General features: G+C 43.2%; 1 protein-coding gene across 1 annotated transcript in view; it reads left to right on the forward strand.

Moving 5' to 3' along the window:
* The window catches only part of dnah2 (dynein, axonemal, heavy chain 2), a gene marked incomplete at both ends in the record, with an annotated part of 552,347 nt that overhangs the window by 151,330 nt on the left and 383,183 nt on the right, over positions 1 to 17,834 (forward strand). Inside the window, 1 exon segment of the mRNA XM_080741500.1 lies at positions 17,198 to 17,390. Coding sequence (XP_080597626.1) covers positions 17,198 to 17,390 — 193 coding nt within the window.

The following is a 17,834-nucleotide window of genomic DNA, read 5'->3' on the forward strand; positions in this document are numbered from 1 at the left end:
GATCACCCTTCATTTTCTATTTATAGCCATTTTAAAAATGGCAGACGACAATAAACCACTATTACACCAGAACCCATAGCTACAATAATACAGTCTGTCTTGCACTTCCAATAGAGTGCATCACTGCTTGGTGGCATGTGATCAAAGTAGCTTCCTTTGTGAAGGAAGAGGGAGAGTCGAGCATTAGGACACAGTCCTAATGTCATCCCCGGAAACGGGAGAGTGTTTTCTGCTTGGTGTTTCAGTCCGAGTGTATCAAAGGGTGCGTTCTGAAATGTGCACTGGGTCTGGTTAGGGTTAGTTTTAGGCATAGTTTTACTGAGGTTAGGGTTAGGGTTGGGTTTAGGCATAGTTTTACTGAGGTTAGGATTAGGGTTGGGTTTAGGCACTCACTACACTGAGCTCATCTGAGATCATCTCAGTTGTGGGGCTAGGGCCAGAGAGCAGCTGAAGAGGTAAGGTGAGTTCAGGCAAGGACTGCCGCACGGACTGTCTTCTTGCCCTTGCCAAAGGCTGTGTTGCTCCCCATTAAAGCATGGAATGCTGGCAGTGCCATTGCCTTAGATGGTCCAAAACTGTGAGCAATGGCATGTGCTGGAATATACCTGGTAAGGGAAAGATTATCCAAAAGAAGGGGAATATTATAGACAAATTCGCTTCAGTCTGGGAGAACACCAGATCCCATCAGTCATTGAGAATCCGGTGATGAGCCTTGGAAATGTCTTCAACCGCACTCTGAATGACAGAGATTCCATCAAGGCAACCAGTGCTGACATGGAGGGGGCTCCCTGGAAGATTCAAGGGCATGAAATGCACCCAAAAATCCTCTGGCCTCTACTCATCTATGATGGCTGAATGAAGATGGCTGTGGCCGCAGCCTAAGCAAAATCAGGCTGTACAGGAAGACCAATAAACTCAGGCTCTGTTTCAGCTCAGTCAGGGAGGAGTTTGTGTGCAGTACACATCCTGAGCACCCAGGTACCGTACATATCCTGAACATATCCTGAGCAGCTGCTCCAAGGCGCTGGGTGAGGCCTGAGGGCCGGTTTCTATTGAGGAACGACCAGGTCCTGAAATCCATCGCTTAAAGGACCAGGTCACCTCTGGGGCAACCAGATCTTATTTTATTGTTGTGTGGGACACGATCAACACAATCCTGAGTTATTTTTTGTGTTCAATCTGTGTTTTTAGATATTTTAGTATTTCAGCCGATTTCAGCATGCTACAACTGGTCATATGATGCAAAATGCATCATATGACCAGTTGTAGCATGCTGAAATACTAACATATCTAAAAACACAGATTGAACACAAAAAATTATTCAGGATTGTGTTGATCGTGTCCCACACAACAATAAAATAAGATCTGGTTGTCCCAGAGGTGACCTGGTCCTTTAAGCATTCAGCAAGGGCATCAAGGGCATCCAATACTCCCAAGCCACAGCTAAGGCCATTCACTGTGTCAAGGAAGGGAAAAGGTCAGAGAAAACACCAAAGAACTGCTCTGCTGGTTTGCTCTCCACAGCCCGAGACTGAGTGATGACAGTTGACCTGGAGAGGCAGCTGAAAATTCCACCACACATCTCCCATTCCAGATTGAGACCTGACATCTGCAGTCTGGAATTTGCCAGTCACTCCCTAAGCACAGCTACGCCACTGTGCATAACAGTTGCCAACAAAGAAGAGCCATAGGCAACATTGGGGATAAAGCAGAAAAAGCCTCCAGATTAAGAGGGGAGAGCAGTGGGGACAGAAGCATGCCACTTGGATACATAACGAGGTCTGATCAGTTTAAGTCGGGTCGCCTGAGGAGGCTGACTCTTGCAGGACCCAAAACACCCAGTGACTCCAGGAAACAACACTGATGATGTGTCCAAGTTTGCATCAGTAAATGATTTGTTAACTATTAATGAAATGTGATTAATTATTTCACCTCCATTTTGAAGGTAATGAGAAAACTATTGTTTTCTTGTTGTCTTGAAACCAATTTAATCTGATTATTTTACCCCAGAAATGATATCTCTATCAGAAGCAAAGATATAGGCTGTGTTGTAAGTGTAAATGATGGCTGCCATTTAAAAAAAAACGTGTATATTTCAGAAATGAAGGGTGATCTAATCTCTTTGGATAATTTCTTCCCTATTACCCTGAGGTAGCCTACTTCATTGCCAAATGGGGAGAAAAAGGAACATTACCCTGTTAAAACTAATTTTTCTTTGCAAATTTTACTCCTGTTGAAACATATTGTTTTTTTCATTGAAACCTGTTTAGTTGAATTCCTAGACCCCAAAAATGTACACTTTGACACCAATATTATTATTATAGCTCTAACAGAAGTAAAGTTGGGGTCTGGTGTAATAGTGGTTTATTGTTGGCGGCCATTTTTTAAATGGCTATAGATAGAAAATGAAGGGTGATCTAAATTGTCTCTTTGGATAAATTGTTTCCTATGGCCACAAGGTACTTCCATACCAAAGGAAAATTGAATCAAAGTTTAGGGGGAGGGGTGGGGGTGGGGGGTAAGTTACCTTGTTAAAACGTATTCTTTTTCATGAAATTTGCATATTTTACCCCCCGCTGTCATGTAAATTAGTGAAGTATTGGTTTTTTTGCATTGAAACCTGTTTAGTTGAATTCCTAGACCCCAAAAATGTACACTTTGACACCAATATTATTATTATAGCTCTCACAGAAGCAAAGTTGGGGTCTGGTGTAATAGTGGTTTATTGTTGGCGGCCATTTTTTAAATGGCTATAGATAGAAAATGAAGGGTGATCTAAATTGTCTCTTTGGATAAATTGTTTCCTATGGCCACAAGGTACTTCCATACCAAAGGAAAATTGAATCAAAGTTTAGGGGGAGGGGTGGGGGGGTAAGTTACCCTGTTAAATAGTATTCTTTTTTCATGAAATTTGCATATTTTACCCCCCGCTGTCATGTTAATTAGTAAAGTATTGTTTTTTTTGCATTGAAACCTGTTTATTTGAATTCCTAGACTCCAAAAATGTACACTTTGACACCAATATTATTATTATAGCTCTAACAGAAGCAAAGTTGGGGTCTGGTGTAATAGTGGTTTATTGTCGGCGGCCATTTTTAAAATGGCTATAGATAGAAAATGAAGAGTGATCTAAATTGTCTCTTTGGATAAATTGTTTCCTATGGCCCTAAGGTACTTCCATACCAAAGGAAAAGTGAATCAAAGTTTAGGGGGAGGGGTGGGGGTAAGTTACCCTGTTAAAACGTGTTATTTTTCATGAAATTTGTACATTTTACCCCCCGCTGTCATGTTAATTAGTGAAGTATTGTTTTTTTTGCATTGACACCTGTTTAGTTGAGTTCCTAGACCCCAAAAATGTACACTTTGACACCAATATTATTATTATAGCTCTAACAGAAGCAAAGATATGGGGTCTGGTGTATTGGGGATAATTGTCGGCAGCCATTTTTAAAATGGCTATAAATAGAAAATGAAGGGTGATCTAACTTGTCTCTTTGGATAAATTCTTTCCTATGGCCCTAAGGTACTTCCATACCAAAGGGGACCTTTGCATCATGACTTGAAGTTAACAGGTTATTTTTCGGGCTTAGAGCCTCCACTACTAGTGAAAACAGCCGATCTACAAGCTCACTACGCTTTGTTGCTGAGACTATAAAATCCTGTGTGTTCATGTGTTAGTTAAGTGCCATACTAGTTTTCATTGCGGGTCTGGCACGACCAGGTGACCTGGTCTAGTTTTTTTTATACATTTTATATTTTATTAGAACATTTGTGAAATGGGACATTCTACATAATGAGTACTTTTACTTTTGGTACTTTACGTATATTTTGATGCCAATACTTTTTGTACATTTACTTAATACATTTACGTAATTCTTTTATACCGAACTTGTACTTGTAACTGTTGTATTTCTACAACAGGGTATTGATAACAAAATGTGAGTACTTTTCTGATCACTGCAGGCTGCACTTTCTTTCCTCTCCGCCCCCCCCCCCCGTGACCTCTGGGAATGCAGGCGGCCATTTGTGTAGTTTCTCCTCACGAACATTTCTGTAGATCCTCCAGAACATCCTCCTCTTCTACAAGCCTCTGGAGAGACGCCCGACATAGCTTCACATCTCCTCGCCTCACTCACCCTGCCTGCCCGCTGTCCTTTTAAACCCATGGGGGCAGCAGCTGCGACCGCGCACTGTGTGTGTGTGTGTGTGTGTGTGTGTGTGTGTGTGTGTGTGTGTGTGTGTGTGTGTGTGTGTGCGTGTGTGTGTGTGTGCGCGCGTGTGCATGTGCATGTGTGCACTAGGGATGGGATGATATGAAAATGTGATATCACGATTATTGTGACAAAAGAAATCGCGATTTACGATATTATCGCGATAATCAAAATCTATTATCCTGGGACAGAACATTTGCCAACAAATAGCAGATCTGCAAGCTCATAACAACGCGTTGTGAGCTTGTAGATCTGCTATTTTTTTGGAAAAGACATTTGAGTGAAAAAAGACTGTATCAAGTATGTATTATATAACTATCTTTTCCCAATTATAGAGGGTTTAAGTGGTACCGGATATGCAGCTCGGCAAATAAAAGGTGAATTGAACCCAGTGCATGACGGAGGACGATATCACGATACATTAAATCTCCACGATATGATTATCGCGAGGGTTTTTTATCACGATAAACGATAATATCGCTTATCGTCCCATCCTTAGTGTGCGCGCGCAGGGTTGACTGAGAGCAGGGGTGAAGGGGGAACATAGGGGCACCTGGCGCACACATCACATCTCTTCATTTTACAACGATTTTTAAAGATTATTCAAACCTTTGATCTTTTTTTTTTATCTTCAAGCTCACTCTTGTGATGGAAAGAAGAGAGAAATAAGTGTACAGTATACACATAGCATAACATAGGGCAGGGGTTGGCAACCCAAAATGTTGAAAGAGCCATATTGGACCAAAAAAAAACAAAACAAATCTGTCTGGAGCCGCAAAAAATTATAAAAGCCTTATATATCGTCGTTGTTGGGTAGAAACCTTGTATGTCCAAAACTTCGTTTTGTATTTATCATTTATAAAAACTAGAAGCTGGGCCGCCCTTCGGGCGGCCCAGCGTCTAGTCGGCGATCGGCCAACTCGGAACAATGTAAATAGGGAATGAATGCCCCGCCCTTTAATGCAAACCCCATTATACCTGTTTTCATAGGACCCGTTTTGACCATCTGTCTGCCTGTGTCCATTTATGCCCATATATGGAGATATCTGTATCTGTCTGTCTGTCTGTCGGCGTCCATTTTATGTTCATATATGGATATCACTGCAGTTATAGTTATGGGTCCATTTTATGCCCATATATGGAGATATCTGTCTATCTGCGTCCATGTTATGCCCATATATGGAGTATCTGTCTGTGCCTCCAACTGTGTTGCAGACACAGTGCCGGTTCCCCCTTTAATGCAAACCTCATTATACCTGTTGTCATAGGACCCGTTTTGAACATCTGTTTGCCTGTGTCCATTTATGCCCATATATGGAGATATCTGTATCTGTCTGTCTGCGTCCATTTTATGCCCATATATGGAGATCTTTGACCATCTGTTTGCCTCTGTCCATTTATGTCCATATATGGAGATATCTGTATCTGTCTGGGGCATTCATTTTATGCCCATATATGGAGAACGCGCGTGCCGGTGGGACAAACGGTTCTCGAGATACGCGGATTACATACATACACACTCACAGAGATTTTTTTGTTGACTCATGTACGTACGTGATGTCAGAGCCTTTTATGAAGTGATGTCACAATGAGTCAGCGCTTGCGCCGATTTCCTCCGGAACAGCCTGATGTCAACAATCAGCCCACATAAGGAGATTCCGAATGTTTCGCGCCGGTTCGGGAAAACCGCGCGTCGGGTCGGGTCGAGGCCCGGCACTGCACTCCGTGCCGCGGCGGGGAACGCGCGTGCCGAATCTGAAGCCGGTGGAACGAACGGTTCTCGAGATACGCGGATTACAGACACACAGACAGACAGACACGCAGAGACTTCTCGCATTTATAGATAGATGAACTAAACTAGTGACAACAGCCGATCTACAAGCACACAACGCCTCGCGGTGCGAGGCGTTGCAGTGTGCTTGTAGATCTGCTGTTTTCACTACCTTTGTGTGTCAGTCTTGTATGATGAAGCAGGGCTTTAAGCCTACTTTGCAAAAAAATATATATATACAAATTTGAAACTTGGAGATACAAGGTCTCTGCCCGAAAGTGACGATAAAAAAATCGTTGAAACAAAAAATACATTTTCCCCCCATCTTTTTCCATTTTCATAAATTTTTGAAAAAGCTCCAGGGAGCCACTAGGGTGGCGCTAAAGAGCCGCATGCGGCTCTAGAGCCGCGGGTTGCTGACCCCCGTCATAGGGTATGTACAATAATAAGTGCCTTAAATGGTAAATGAAAGTGGGAGATTTTGAGGTAGGCAGAGAGAGATGGCTTGTGTACTATTAGACCGTGGGCCAGGACCCCAGATATGGGGTCATCGGTACCATCTGAGGGCAATAATTCTCATAGTGATTTTTGGGAAGGTATATATCCCTAGTACTTAGAAACATGTGATAGCATTGCAGTGGTGGTAGCTGTCTGTGTGTTATCACTCCTTTTATAACAACATGCTAAAAAACAGTTTTCAAAATCCGAATGGAACAGTGTACTTCAAACTGATGGTTCTCTCTTATTATTGATCCAATCTCTTTGAAAAATGGTTTGGATAAAGCTCAGACTATATATAGTTCAGTAAAGTTGTAAAAAATAGCATATCTAGAATTGTTCTTTATTACAGGCAGTGACAACATAGTGACTATATAATTATGACAATACTCTGTGAGCAAGGGCCCCAAATTTGGGGTCATCTGTACCTTCTGGTTGCAATGATTCTCATAGTGATTTTTGGGAAGGTATACATCCCTAGTACTAGGAAATATGTGATAGCCTTGCATCTGTGGTAGCTTTCTGTGTGTTATCACTCCATTTATAACCATGTGCCAAAACACAGTTTTCAAAATCCGAATGAAGAATTCAACTTCAAACTGATGGTTCTCTCTTAATATTGATTCTCTCTCTTTCAAAAATGGTTGAGATACAGCTTAGACTATATATTTTTCTAAAAAGTTGTTTCCATCTCCAGAAATGTTACAGCAGTGACAACATAATGACTACTAGTACATGAGAGTTACTTTGCATTTTTTAGAAAGATGTAACACAAAAGTTTCCCAAAGATTTAAAAACATCCAAGGCAATGTTTGATGAAATTCAATAAACTAAATATAGTGTAGGTGTGTAACTAATGCATACGATAACATTCTGTTTACCATTACATACAGTACATGAATATCACCTTTTAATCCATCCATTTAACGCCTCTATCTGTTCAAACCTAGATTTTTTTTTCCTATGATGTTTTTGTTGTTGATTTGTATTCATATGGGGACCCAGCCTGACATTAGCCAGACAGATAACATGGATTCACTCACACGTTATCAGTCTGGACTTCGGCCCATAGGCAGCAATTATGAGAAATCAGAAAATGACCGGGCCAATATCTGCATATATTCCAACTCATAATGGAGATTAGAAAGTCCACCCACATCCTCCTGGACCTTCCCCTCCTGATTGACACACACACAATTATCTTACCCTGGTCTACCTCATCCTCAAAAGTATCCTCCATATCGACATCACTCCTCATCTGTATCTTGAACATCGCCTCAGCCACGATCTTCACCAGAGAAATTACAGTAGCTCAACAACAACAACAGTGATACACTTCTTTCTCTGTGCCCTAAAGTGATACTGGACCACTATAATGGACCACATCACACCAGGTCATCATTAGCAAAAATGTTATCTCCCATCCAAAGTTGACATCAGTGAGCATGGCGGTCTGCCACTTTCCACAACTTCACTTGTATATGAGCCCTCAACACATGGTGCAACATGGCAACTGGCTGTTGTTAACTTGTGGCACCTACTTCACCCAGCACATCAGGGTAGCCTGGAACGTTCCCTGTCAGCAAATGTTTTAATGCTCTCATCTTGCCTTTGCATACAAATATGAGGTTGCACAGGTCTGTTCCATCCCAATACTCCATCTGTACTTTACACTGTACTGTAGGTCCACCTGATACACCCAATACACCAACAGGACAGTTTCATCCCTGAGCATGTGTATCACACCCTTTCCAGAGATGACAGCAGTATCCATCGTTGACACTTAAGGTGTACCCGTACAACTTGCTCACCAGCCTTTGCTAATTGTTATTGCTCATCAGGATGACATCTCACTTGGGTAAAGAACATTACTATTCACAGCATTCACAACAGAGTGGGTACAATTGATGGTATTGTTGAGATGATGGTGTGATCTTTCAGTGGGTGATGATACACCCCAATCTTTTACAACCAAGACACACTAGTCCTTCAACTTCCCCTGTTTCTGCACATTTTGGGGAAGGTATCCATTCACACACAAGCTCAGCAGACTTTTCTGATCTTCTGCTCTTCTGCTCCCCAACTCGTCATCAGAGACAATGTTGCAGAATCCATCATAGTGCTGGCAGACCAGGTCTGGGCTTACCCTCTATGCTGGCATGGAGCACAATGCACATGTATCTTCAGCAGGTACTGGGTTAGATCTCTAGCATACTGTAGTCTACATGGCCAGCAAGGAAGTAGTACTTCATCAAGTGCTCCATGAGAGAGAAGCTCACCTTGTCACCAATGGTAGATGTGAAGTGTATGGAAAATTAAGTTGTCTACCCACTGTCAGCCAGTAGGATGGAGATGATGTGCAGTCCAGGTACTGCTCTATCTGTTCAAATATCTTTGGCCCAGTTGACAGAAACCACTTTAAGAGTCCTGCGGATAAGCTACAAAAGGCCATCTTTCATTCAGGACCTATATCTGAAGTTGCCTGTCAGCCCCTCATATGCTGCAACCACATGTATTTGATCCTTGCATCAGTTTTGCACAATTACTGTACATTGTTGAAAGTCACCATGTTTCCAGCATACTTGCTACACTGTAGATTACCACAAATAACTACATGTCAATGGTGAGGTGAATACTGTACATGTCATTCCCATGTCAACCAGTCAGATCTGCTGCCTGCTTGGATGAGAAGGAATGAGATAGACCTTGACCTGAAGCAACTAAGATTGATCTGATTCTATGTGACAATGTTGGTCATTTTCAATCAAAATAGGCGAATTTGTTGTTTTTACCTAATTTAGTACAATGGAACATAACCTTGTGATGAACGCCATCTTGGATTTGGCAATACATAATTAATTGCAGGTAATTTCACTGATTCAGGCACATTTCTTGAGCCCTAAAACCTAGGGTTAGATACCAAAAGCACCTTTATAGGTTGAGAAGTATTAGTATTAGTATTATATAGCCATTTTAAGCTCCTGACAGCCAACTTGGGCGCCATCTTGCCATATATACATATACTCCCCCAGATTTTCAGTATGTTTTTCAGCATGCCTAGATGTACCAGAACCAATTGGAAAAACCTTCTGTAATTTTTCTGGAAGTGTTAAGAAGTATGTTTTAATATATTGACCCATCTAATTTTCGCCTAGTGTTATATAAGTAAATTGCATGATAGCACCTATACAGCTACCACTGGTGCAATGCTATCACATATTTTCTAACTCTAGACATGTATACCTTGACAAAAATCACTATGAGAATTATTGCCCTCAGATGGTACCGACCAACCCCAGTGGCTCACGGTCTATATACAGTACATGTCATACTTACTATATATAGATCACACACACACACACACACACACACACACACACACACACCATTGCTCCCGGTTCTATCAGCACGTCTCACCTCACATACTTATTCCCTGTCAATTTGCCTCTCTATCAACTGTGTTCTACATCCACTGGGAACAGTGCTAGCTCCTGTGTTATAACCCCATGTACTCTACAGTGACATGCCTGTGTGTGTGTGTGTGTGTGTGTGTGTGTGTGTGTGTGTGTGTGTGTGTGTGTGTGTGTGTGTGTGTGTGTGTGTGTGTGTGTGTGTGTGTGTGTGCGCGTGTGCGTGCGTGCGTGCGTGCGTGTTCACCCGTGAAAAAGACGGCTTTCAACTAGCGTTGGTGTCTGTCTTCAAGGCGGTGTCGAGATCTCTTCAGTGAGAGTGTGTGGAGGTGGGAACATGTTAAGTACTGTATGTAGTGGGTTGTGGGCGCTGTGGGACTTCTTGTTATGGTTTCCCCTGTATTTGATTATTATGCTTTGAAGCAGGGCTGGGCGATGCGTTTTATTACTTGTATGTTTGTTCTCTGCCATTGTACGATGAATTATAATGGAGGCTCTGGAAAGGTTCTGGACAACCGGATCTCCATATACTATAACTATATATGGGCATATTGGTTGGATTAGCAGTTCTGGACAACCGCATATCCGACCTACTCCACCCTGGGCACTGCACAGGTTCTCAAGATACAGTACGTGCACCACAGATGCACGCGCGCACGACAGAGTTGGTATCATTTATTGCGACCGAAGGTCGCATATACTCTGAAGAACCGTGTCGCTTGAGTGTCCTTCCTTCCTTCCGTATCCTCGTGACCGTCCGTATCCTCTGTGATGTCAGTGTGATGTCAGCGAGTTGTGACATCACTTCCTGTACAGGGCGGCTACACGAAATGTGGATAACACTATATATGGAGATAGTCCAGTCCATCATGTCATATGGGACTACCGTCATAGAAAGTAGCCATTGTTAGGCCGGAGTCATTGGCTGTCTAAACATGGAGATGTGGATAACACTATATATGGAGATAGTCTAGTCCAATATGTCATATGGGACTACCGTCATAGACGGTAGCTATTGTTAATCCGGAGTCAATGGCTGACTGTCTGTACAGGAAGTGATGTCACATGACATACTTTTTATGCCCATATATGAGTCCTAACATGGAGATATGGATAACACTATATATGGAGATAGTCTAGTCCAATATGTCATATGGAACTACCGTCATAGACAGTAGCTATTGTTAGGTCGGAGACAATGGCTGTCTGTCTGACTGTCTGTACAGGAAGTGATGTCACATCACATGACATACTTTTTATGCCCATATATGAGTCCTTCTGTACCACATCTCCATGTTTAGGCAAACTCCACACAGAAAGGCCCTATCGCCAACCCAACCAAGGGTGTGAGCGATAGGGCCTTTCTGTGTGGAGTTTGCATGTTCTCCCCGTGTCTCCTAGGGTTGATACCCTCACAAAAACATGAACAAACTCCCCCCAGAATGACAACAATTAGAATTGTCAGAGAAACGCTGTGGTTGGCCAGATGGTCAAGAATTGGCGCGACCTCGCCCTTTAGGGCGAGGTCATTTGGACCTATACATGGAGAAATGGAGCAAACCTGTTTGGCCTAAACATGGAGATGTGGTACAGAATGACTCATATATGGGCATAAAAAGTATGTCATGTGACATCACTTCCTGTACAGACAGTCAGACAGACAGCCATTGACTCCGGCCTAACAATGGCTACTGTTTATGACGGTAGTCCCATATGACATCATAATATAGTGTTCTCCACATCTCCATGTTTAGGCCCTATCGCTCACACCCTAGGTGGGGTTGGCGATAGGGCCTTTCTGTGTGGAGTTTGCATGTTCTCCCCGTGTCTCCTAGGGTTGATACCCTCACAAAAACATGAACAAACTCCCCCCAGAATGATAACAACTAGAATCGTCAGAGAAACGCTGTGGTTGGCCAGATAGTCAAGAATTGGCCCTGAGGTCGCATTCCACCCTCAGGTGTCTTACTAGTAGTAGGATTATATTGCTGTTGATTATATTGTTGTCTTTGCACGGTCTTTGCAGAAGAATCCGTCCGTCCGTCCGTCCAACCAACATGTCGTTGCTGTTGGGCAGAAACCTTGGGTCTTCATAATAATATATATTATTATTATTTAATGACTTCGTTGTACCAGAGTGTCATGCAAAAGTAGCAAAAATAGCTAAACTTGGGGGGGGGGGGGGGGGGTTCCAGGGGCACAGACTCTTTTCAGATGGCGGGTCCGCAGCCAAATACATATCAATTTGGCGGTCCTCGACACGGAAAAGTTTGAAAACTACTGGGTTAAATGTTCACCAATGAAAAGTATTTAATAGGAGCTTGCAACTAAATAATAGCTACATTGGCCCCGTTCAAACGCGTGCGTTTTGGACATGAAGTGTATGGAGGTTTCCACACCCGACAGCAACAATGAGTGTGTGAGAAATAAACACTTCTGGGTTCTTGTAACAATAAGCTGGTGCACGGACGTCCCATTTGATGAGGTCTGCTTTTGCATGTTGTCCAAGCTTACAGTAAATGTGCTTGCTTTCCCATTTTACCCCGCAATCCACTCACTCATTTCTCATGTAATAAGCTGGCGAACGGCAGGAAATTCCTCCGCAAACGTCCCACAGAGAACCGTGAAATTATCTGCAATAGATCTCATGAAAAATAAAGCAGCGTCCAAAGTATTCGGTATCCCTCCCATCGCAGCGCTCCCCCCGTTCCCAATCCAGACACTTCAACCGACACTCCATGGCTTAGCGATGTAATGAGAGAACTGAATGGCCGCAATTGTTTGAACTCACACTAACGCGCACACAAACAACACTCAGTCAAGTTTCATTCTCTTATTTATGAGCTTTATACCAATGGGGGGAGAAAATCTGAACATTCAGCGTAGCTGTGCTTACTGGACCAAAATGTAGAAATACTCAATGCAAGTAAGAGTCCTGTATTCAAAAGAGTAGCTAAAGTTAAATAACTCATTATGAAGAAAGTATTTTAAATTTGTGAAAATATTTTGAAAATAGCTGATCTGCAAGTTCACAATGCAGTAGTAGAGGAAGTAGATGAAGTAGAGGAAGACCTTTTTGGTCTTTGTCCAGCACCAAGGTCGAAATGCGTACGTTGCTACTGTCCAGTGAGGTAAATAAAATCATGTTAAAAGGAGATTCCTTGAGTGCTGGCGACTTCTTTGTCTCAAAGAGTTGAAGTAACCTATAGGGATTCATTGGTTCTCAAATAATTGTAGTGGAGTAACCTACAATATTAGCCTCTGAGATGTACTAGAGTTGAAGTAGAAAAGCACTGACAAATGAACATTATGTGCAGTACTTGAGTAAATGTCCATAGTTACTGTACTTTTCCACCTCTGCACACAAACACCAGCCAGTCATGTTACATTCAGCTGTTTATGAGGTTTATACAGCTGACTGTTTTAATGGTCACAACGGAGCTCTTTTGGAACCGCACATATTTGGTCCCAGGGTTGTCCCGTAGCCCCAGGGTAGACTACAGCTCTGGCTCACGGCTAATTAAGACCCTTTACACATCGGTTTGCACACAGTTAACTTCTTTAAATGAGTTCCAGGAAACTTGGGGCTATCTAACCCTGGGACACCCCCTCACTTCCACCCTCTGTAGAGAGTGGAAGTGAAGTTAGCCCGAGGCTAGTGTGCCTGAGGATGTACATGGCCCCAAACGCACCTGAGTCCCATGCTGTGAAAAGGACTTAAGGCAGCTAACAGTGTGGTGTGTGGTTTGTTAATACTAGACAATCGTCACATTCAAAAAAGAGAACCTTTTAAGTTTTGTTTTTATTAATGCGACCACTTGTGCTGGTTTTGCCCCGTCTGTCCGTCCGTCCGTCCGGCCGTCCGTCCGTCCGTATATATCTCTGAACAGCTAATCTCCAGCACATTGGCCCGATTAAAGCAAAACTGTGCGCACATACAAAGGAAAAGCCTCTGCCCTGCATTTTTCACATCGACCTTTTATAGCGACGGATCTGTCAGATTTGTCACATTCCATCAACACTGGGCCAGACCTGTGCACTGAGGAGCACTCTTTTCTAGTTTACCATATTTTGGGCATGACATTAAGGTGAACATTAAAGCTATACTGTGTAAGATTCTCAACTAGTGGTCAGTAGCCATATAGCAAACCGCGGTCGCGTTCGCGTCTTTCGCCCGTTTTTCGTACCTTCACACCCCCGCGTCTGCCTCCACAACGCCGAGAGCTATCTTTAGAGGGGTCCCTGGTTCCTGTGCGTTCAGGCATTCCGGAGAAACGGACTATTTCACCCTGCCTGGTAGGCGAGAATTACCTTTTGAGTAAAGAGACACACGGGCGACTACAAATATGGCGACCCCACTTCAAGATGCGCTGCATTGGCCGGTAGTGTACCATGTGTGCATGATCGGCGATGTGATTGGGCAACGTATACACAACGTATACAGATGATGCAGATTACGTAATCATGGCGCGAAATTCTCCCCCCCTCACGGCTCATAGAAAACATATAAAGAGAAGGCTTCAGAAGCTGAAAATAACGGAGTGGGTGTTCTAAAACTTTAGCGATTTAACAGTTAGGACAATTTTAAGATTTGTTTTATAAAAAAAGTTACATAGTAAAACTTTAACGAATAAATTCTGTAAAGCTTTTTATTTCACAAAATAACTTTAGACTTTTAGCGCTTTTGAGGCTATTTACAATTTAACCCATTAACCCTTACAGTGCCTATCCCGAACAAGTTTGGCTTTATTTCAATCCAATACAATATTTTATTTGCTATTTTACTTACCCCGAGCTGCTTGGAGCAACGTGGGTGGTCCCGGCTCGTCCAGCGCTAGCCAACGAGAGACGCTAGATGGTCCGACGATTTATTCCATTGAAAATGGTTCAAAATAAAGTTTAGAGCCCCCCAAAAAAACCTCAATATATACTGTCGGCGGCGCGACGTATGCCAGGGTGCCTATCCCGAACTAGTTCGGGATATTTAATAAAATGAATTATTTAATTGGAGGCCTCAACGAAGCCCCGGTCTAAATTTCCATCCATGGCCGGGACTTAGACTCGGCCATCCACGGGCCGTAGTCGTGCTAACGGCCGCATCGCGCCGCCCACTCCAATGATAAATCACATCTTTAGACAGGATTTTCTCCGGATTGTGTTCCCAGACCCAAAGAAAAAGTTTTTTGCGACTGAAATAGCTTTAGATCGGGCTTCTAAATGGGTTAGCATTTTGGCTACGTGTCAGCTAGCTTCCTCCTATCGTCACCCATAGCATTGGCCGGAGTGAAATCCCAAGGCACTTGGGACAGTGTCGACGGAAGCTAGAGCGAAGGTCTATGGAGACATTTCTGGCACTCTAGCGCCCCTTGTGGCCGGCGGCACTGTATGAGTTAAAACCGGGAAAACATCTGTGACATGTTCGATCTTTGCGTTGGCTATTCAAAAATAGCAGATATACAAGCTCACTGCGAGCTTGAACATCGAGCTCACTGCGAGCTTGAACATCTGCTATTTTTGAAAATCTTGAAAGTGTGAGAACTACTGATTTAGAGGGCATTTGTTGAACCGGCCTCATGAGTGTGAAAAAAAAAAAAAGAACTAATAAGAACGAGGCAGAGGAGAGAACAGTGAGTTCATCAGGGGCAGTGTGGGCAGTGAGGGCAATGAGGGCAGTGTGGGCAGGTCATCAAGGCCACTGTGGCCGCAGGGCATCACACAGGGACATGCTGGGCCCCTGATTCAGCCCGGGAAAAAGACTTGGAGAGGCCCTCATTGCGCGCTATAGAGAGAGATCTCTCTCTCTATAGCGCTGCTGCTACTCAAAGATTTACCATTTCAGATCATGACAAGTGACAAGCCAGTGGGCCAATTACATGAGTTATATTTCGTCGTTGTCGGGTGGAAACCTTATATCCAAAACTGTTTGTTTTGTATTTATCATTTTAAAAATGATTTAAACTAGTGAAAACAGCCGATCTACAAGCACACAACGCCTGTGCTTGTAGATCTGCTGTTTTCACTACTTTTGTGCAAACAGTTTAATTTTTACTTTTGTGCAAACAGTTAAATTTTTGGAGCGGTGAAAGCGCTCCCAATAGACAGGTATGTCCGTGGCTGGCTGGCTGGCTGGCTGGCTGGCTATGTGGCTGGCTGGCTGGGTATGTCTGTAGCCTGGCAATACCTTGAGTGGCCACACAAGTTAAAGGAGGGGCGCTGTTGTGCAGGCACAAACACAAACACACACACACACAGATTCACCGCTCCACTTCGAGCCGAGGTTTGATTTTTTCCTAATGGCCGGCCTGGACCGGCCGGGAATGAACCGGCCGTTCGGGAGTTGTCCCGCTTTTCCCAATGGCCAGCACGTCCCTGGCATCACATGTTTGGAGGGGCAGAAGGTCAAGCTGAGGGCGCACGGACATCATTTTTGGTATTTGTCAGGGGAGAGAGTTGTCAGAGTTTATGAAAGTTTTTCTTCTCATGGAGGATAAAAACTTTTTTGAGAATTCCCGAGTGATACTCGTGTGAGATGTTGAGGTTTTCGGAAGTGCTGATTTTGTGCCCTTTCTTTGTTATCGCCAAATAAATTCCCAACCAACCAAAGAAAAGGTTTTGTGTAGCCTAATAAAAAAAGTATTCACAGTTAAAACTGCCACAGTTAAACCAGCAAGACTCCCTAATCGGGAGATAAGCGACCGTCACGTCGCATACACAAACTTTAAGAAGGCAGTCGTAGCCAATCAGGAGAGAATATAGGAAATGGGACAGATCCATGTGGGAGATAGATTTTATATCCACCTAAAACACTAAAGCATGAAATCAGTCAAACAAGACCAAAACTTATATCGTTTTAGTTGGTTTTGCAAACACAAAGGGCAGTTTCATTCAGTTATTGTTTTTCATTTTGGGTAGTTGTTTTTTTATTCTCTTAATCTAGTATTTTATATATGTTTTACTATAAAAACCTAGCTTATTCACTTAATCTAGTATATTATATATTGTCGTTGTCGGGTGGAAACCTTCTATGTCCACATCCGTTCGTTTTGTATTTATCATCTAAAAAATTAACAAACTAGTGAAAACAGCCGATCTACAAGCACACAACGCCTCGAGGCGTTCTTGTAGATCTGCTGTTTTCACTAGTTTTGTGCAACGGTCTTGTATGATGAAGCAGGGCTTTGCTTAACCAAAAAACATTTGAAACTTGGAGATACGAGGTTTCTGCCCGACAGTGACGATATGTTTTACTATACTGTACAAACCTATAGCTCATAAGGTCCTCCATGTCCTCCATTGTGTCTCTCCAGAGGAAGATGAAGAGATAGTGAAGATCCAGGCTGCGGTGTCAGCGGGGACGGCCTCCAACGCCGTGCACCTGCAGACCTACCTGCAGACGTGGGACAAGTACCGGGAGATCTGGGAGATCAACAAAGACGCCTTCATACGTCGCTACCAGAGGCTCAACCAGCCGGTGTCCTCCTTCGACGCTGACATCGCCAGGTAGGCCTTCCCTGAACTGTCCACAGCCCCAGAAACAAAGACCTAGTATTGGTGCCATAATACCAGTAAGACTCCCTAATCAGGAGATAAGCGACCGTCAGGTCGCAGTGTGATTTTAGGCCAAAATGTGTAGGAGCAGTGTCCAAAAATGTGTTTTAAAAAATCAGCCTGATGGTGGCGCTACATGGGACAGATCCATGGTGATGAGATGAGTGTAGACATACTGTGTACTGATTTGCGTGATTTTAGGGCAAAATCTGTAGGAGCAGTGTCCAAAAATGTGCTTGAAAAAATCGGCCTGATGGTGGCGCTATATGGGACAGATCCATGTTGATGACATGAGTGTAGACAGAATGTGTAGCGATTTGCGTGATTTTAGGGCAAAATATGTAGGAGCCGTGTCCAAAAATGTGTTTTGCAAGAATCGGCCTCATGGTGGCGCTA

The sequence above is a fragment of the Nannobrachium achirus genome, assembly GCF_963921795.1.
Source record: "Nannobrachium achirus genome assembly, chromosome: 14".
NCBI classification, from domain to species: domain Eukaryota; kingdom Metazoa; phylum Chordata; class Actinopteri; order Myctophiformes; family Myctophidae; genus Nannobrachium; species Nannobrachium achirus.